The 4,219-nt window shown below is 61.1% G+C and overlaps 1 protein-coding gene across 3 annotated transcripts in view; it reads right to left on the minus strand.

Annotated features, from left to right (window-relative positions):
* PRDM16 (PR/SET domain 16) overlaps nt 1–241 on the minus strand; it is a 302,077-nt gene extending 301,836 nt beyond the window's left edge. For all 3 annotated transcript variants that reach the window (XM_041419759.1, XM_041419760.1, XM_041419758.1), the window contains exon 1: nt 125–241. In XM_041419759.1, coding sequence (XP_041275693.1) covers nt 125–161 — 37 coding nt within the window. In that variant the 5' untranslated portion in view covers nt 162–241. The remainder of the gene's footprint in view (nt 1–124) is intronic.
* Nucleotides 242–4,219: the final 3,978 nt, after the last annotated feature.

The raw sequence follows: 4,219 nt of genomic DNA on the forward strand, positions 1-4,219 counted from the left end.
GGGCGGCGGGGCTGCGGCCGCCGCGGGGAGGGCGAGAGGGGCTCAGCCCCGCGCAGCCCCCGGCCCGGCTCCGTGCCCCCGGCCCCGCCGCCGGTACGCGGAAGAAGGGAGAGAAAGGACCTACTTTTGGGCAGTTTTCTCGCCCTCGCCTTGGATCTCATCGTGTCGGCGTGTGGATTCCTCTCCTCCTCCTTGAGCCCAGAAGCAGCTACACACTATCTTCATCTCCCCAGCATTGTCAGTTTGGACACCTTCGCACATGCGCACAGAGCATTCAATCTGACACCCTCACCAGGGCCAAAAAAACTTTCCAATGTATTCATCATCATCGGGCTGGTTTGGTCTTTTTTTTTTTTTTTTTTTTTTTTTTTTTTTTGTCCTATCCTCTTCCTCAGACCACTTATCTCTGCCCCCTCCTCTCTGCCGGCACCATCACAGCCTTCCCCTGATCTGCCCCTTTAAGAAAAATCAGCCCTCTCCGCTCCTAACCCTCCGCACACTGACCTTACACACTGGACAATATTTAAGGATCAAGGTGCCATCCTATAAAGAGGTGATTATTATTATTCTATTATTATTGTTACTACTAAATAGCAATGCTGTAGAGGAAGTTTGTTAGTAGTTGTCATCTTGTAAACGTTCCTAGTTTGGACATGCTTTTGTTTTTAATCTGAAAAATGTTTATTTACGTAACTTTTCAACCAGTGTCTGTCTTTATTTTCTTCCTTTTTTTTTTCTACCCTTTTTTTTTCCTTTTGCCTTCCTCTCCCATTTCGGCTCAGGGGTTGGTTGCCTAACTTGAAAAATAATAACTTTTAAAATAACACAACTTGCGCTGTTGTGTTTTGTCGGTATTTCTCGCGTTTCTACCAGATTTTTTTTTTTTCCAGCGTTTCGGCAGCTTCTCTCCTTCATCCCCGGCTCGGGTTTGTCGCTGTTCGCGGGGGTTTTACCCTCGGTTTGTCGCGCCGGGAGGGCCCCGGGCCCCGCACCCCGCGGGCAGCCGGGAGGGGTCGGGCAGGGAGGGCGGCCGCTCTGCTCTGCCTTTCAGGTGGAAGGCAGCGCGCTGGGGCAGCGCTCCCCAGGGACGGGGGAAGCCGCCAGCCACCCGAGGAAAGGGGGGAGAGGAAGGACAGACACCCCCGGAGCCCCCCAGGACCTGGCCGGCCCCCCCCGAGCGGAGGTAGCGAGCGCTGGGGCAGAGGCGCTTTGAAGAGAGGAGCGAAGTGTAAATAGCCGGTGATTGATGTGCTGGCTTTGACTGCGGAGAAAGCACTATTTTAATTCAAGTGGCCAGGTCAGATGGTCACGGAAGAAGGTTGAAAGGTAGGATTTAATGAGATTAATATGGAGAGAGGGAGAAAACGCGCGTCGTCTTAAACATTCCATAAAATAATGGGGTGAGGGCAGCGCGGCGCTCCTCGCTGGAGGTGCGGACCCATCCCGGGGAGCCCTCGCACCGAAGGGCACCGCAAAAAATACAAAGCAAAACTTGTGTGGGTGCGTCAGGTCCCTGCTGGAAGCCATTCCGCCAGCTGCACTCCTGCCCTGCAGGTGGAACTGGGGAGGGGGGGAATATTCCTGCTAATTACCGGTTTTCCCCTCCTCAATAAACTCTTTAATTGCAAATGGGAGCAGAGGCCTTTCAGATGCTACCGAGGAGCCGGCGTTCGAGGGAAGGGTGGGGGAGCAGGAGGCCAAATAAAATAAATCCGTTTGAAGGGAACTCGGAGCCACGTGTCGCCTAAAATGCCGAAGCGGTGCCTGTGAATTCCTGCCTCGAGGACGCCGTTCCACGGCGCGCCGGGCACCCCGAGGTTGGAAAAACAAGCTCTTCCCAGCCTCACCGGTGAAACAGGAGCTCGAGTGTTTCCAACTCATTGAAATATTTCCTCCAGCCATCCCGGACTCTCGCTGTCCCCGCGTCCCCCACCGAGCCGCTCCCGGGACGGGCGGGTTTCAGTTTGAAAACGTCGTCCCAGGTTATTTCTCGCTGTTATTGCGGCGGTCTTCTGGCAGAAGACCGGGTAGAGCCGGGAGAGCCGCGGCTGGCCAGGGGAGGATGCCCCGGTCTCCGTGTCCCCGTCGCCGAGGCGGGGAACGAAGGTCACGGAGGGCTCGGTGGCCGTGCCCCGCGCAGCCCCAGCCCCGCACAACCCCGGCTTTTGTTTTCTCGCCAAAACCCCCCGCATCTCCATCACCCAGACTCCCCCAGGAATGAGCTCCTGCGGGGAACAGCCCCGCTCCAGCGGAGCCGCTCGGGGATTTTTGGGGAGAGGCAAAACGCTTTCGGGGGTGCGCCGTTGGGGTGGCTCTGGGGGCACCACGGTTTAGGGGATGCTTCTGCAAACGAAGCCACCGAGAAGCGATCGAAAGCCGCCGTGTCTGGGCTGCCCCGGTTGTCCCCGGCACCCCGGGTCTGCCCGTGCCGCTTCCCCGGCTCCGGCCGCGTTCCTGCCGGGCCGAGGCGGCGGCGGCCGGGCTGGAGAGGGGAGCGGGGCTCCCGCAGCCGCCGGCGGGCACGGAGCGGGGCGGCAAGGCCGGGCTGCGGCGTTTTGCCGGCCAAGGAAAGGGGGAAAAAGGAGATAAAGCCCCCCCCAAATAAAAACATATATAAAAGGGTGAAAAAAGGTGAGGAAAAAAAAAAAAAAAAAGAGAACGAATTTGGAAGGGCCGGAGCCGGGGTGTGCTGGCCGTGGGCTGCGGTGCGTGTGGGGAAGGACACGCTGCCATCCCCGACACCAGTGGGATCCCTTCCCGCAGCGGGCACGGGCGGGCGGTTGCGGTTCCAGCCCCGGAACGGGCCCCGTTTGCCCAGCTCGCTGCAAGCCCCAGCAGCTCGGGGCTGCTGGCGAGGGCACGGCCCGGGAGCTCCGGGGCCAGAGCGCCCGGGACACGCTCCTGCTCCCACCGGGGCTCCACGGGGCCTCGCTGCATCCCGGCTCTGAGCCCCCTTGGAAGGAAAGGGGTCCTGGGGCTCAGCAAAGCCCCGCAGCGAGGTGTGCGGCCGGGTAGGGAGAGCCTCGCAGCCCCCCCGGAATCCCCCGAGCCCCCCCGTGTCCCGGCGGGCGAGCAACCCGCGGTGGCCACCGGCTTTTCCAGCCTGCACCTGTCTGAGTACGTGTCGCTTCCACGGGGAAGGGCAAATTAATGACCGTGGAGGAAGGGAGAAGCGCCAGGAAGCTTATCGGCGCTGCCGGGTCAAGCCGGGTGGCTGCCAAGGAGCCGGGGCCCTGCCCGGCCTGGAGCCACTCCGTGCTCCGCCACTTCCCCAGGAACTGTGCCCACGGCCACCCTGGGGATGGCTGAAGGGGAAAACCGCTCCACCAGAGAGTCCAGCGAGAATTAAAAACCATCTCCTGCAGGGGAAGAAGCAGCCAAGCCCCTCTGCAGCACACGCGTGCCAGGGGACAGGGACCCGCGGGGCTGCATGGCCGCGTCTGGGGGGTCTGGGGGCACAGGGGAGCCGGGGGTCCCAAAATGAGCCTGCTCGGGGTTGATCCCCTCCGCCCTGGCCCCTCTTTGCTCCTCCATCTAACAGAGATTTCAGCGCGGCGTGGGGCGGGGGGGTCCCCGCAGCTCTGGGGAGGGGGCGCTGGAGTGGCAGGGATTTACGGGTGGGTTCCTTGGCATCTCCAGCACAAGCCATGTGTTCCCAGGTGTTCTACGAGGCGGGCTTGGGAAACACGCTCCAGGTGAAGCGCTGCGTGGGAACTGCCCGGCTCCGCTCCCCGCGTGGCCCTCCCGGGAGCCCCGGGCTCGGGTGGGCACCCACGGGGGCACGGGAGAGGGGAAAGGCGCTTGGCGAGATGTTTTGTACAAATATTTTCAAGCTGCAAAGAAGATTAAAATGGTTGAGCCCGTCCAGCTTGTCCGGGCGCTGGCGCACGCCCCGAGTCGCCCCTTGCCGAGGATTTTCGCATCAATCCCTCCTTGTTTCTGCGCACGGGATTAAACCGGGAATTAATATTTTCAACTACGCAAGAACCCGGCGGCACAGGACGGGGCTGCGCTCCGCGGGGTCGCAGATCAGCCGCTGAGAATGTCACACGCTTCCCTGGGGATTTTCCCCGCTAATCTGCCGCTAATTAGCGGCGGGAGCGCACCCACGGGATGATGAGGAGCTGCCTCGCACCCACGCCACGGAGCAGCGCTCCTCGCATCCCTCCTGCCGAGGAATTCCGACACCTCCCGAGCCCCGCTCCGTGCGAGCAGCCGG

The sequence above is a fragment of the Onychostruthus taczanowskii genome, unplaced genomic scaffold, assembly GCF_017590055.1.
Source record: "Onychostruthus taczanowskii isolate IOZ18803 unplaced genomic scaffold, ASM1759005v1 scaffold61, whole genome shotgun sequence".
NCBI classification, from domain to species: domain Eukaryota; kingdom Metazoa; phylum Chordata; class Aves; order Passeriformes; family Passeridae; genus Onychostruthus; species Onychostruthus taczanowskii.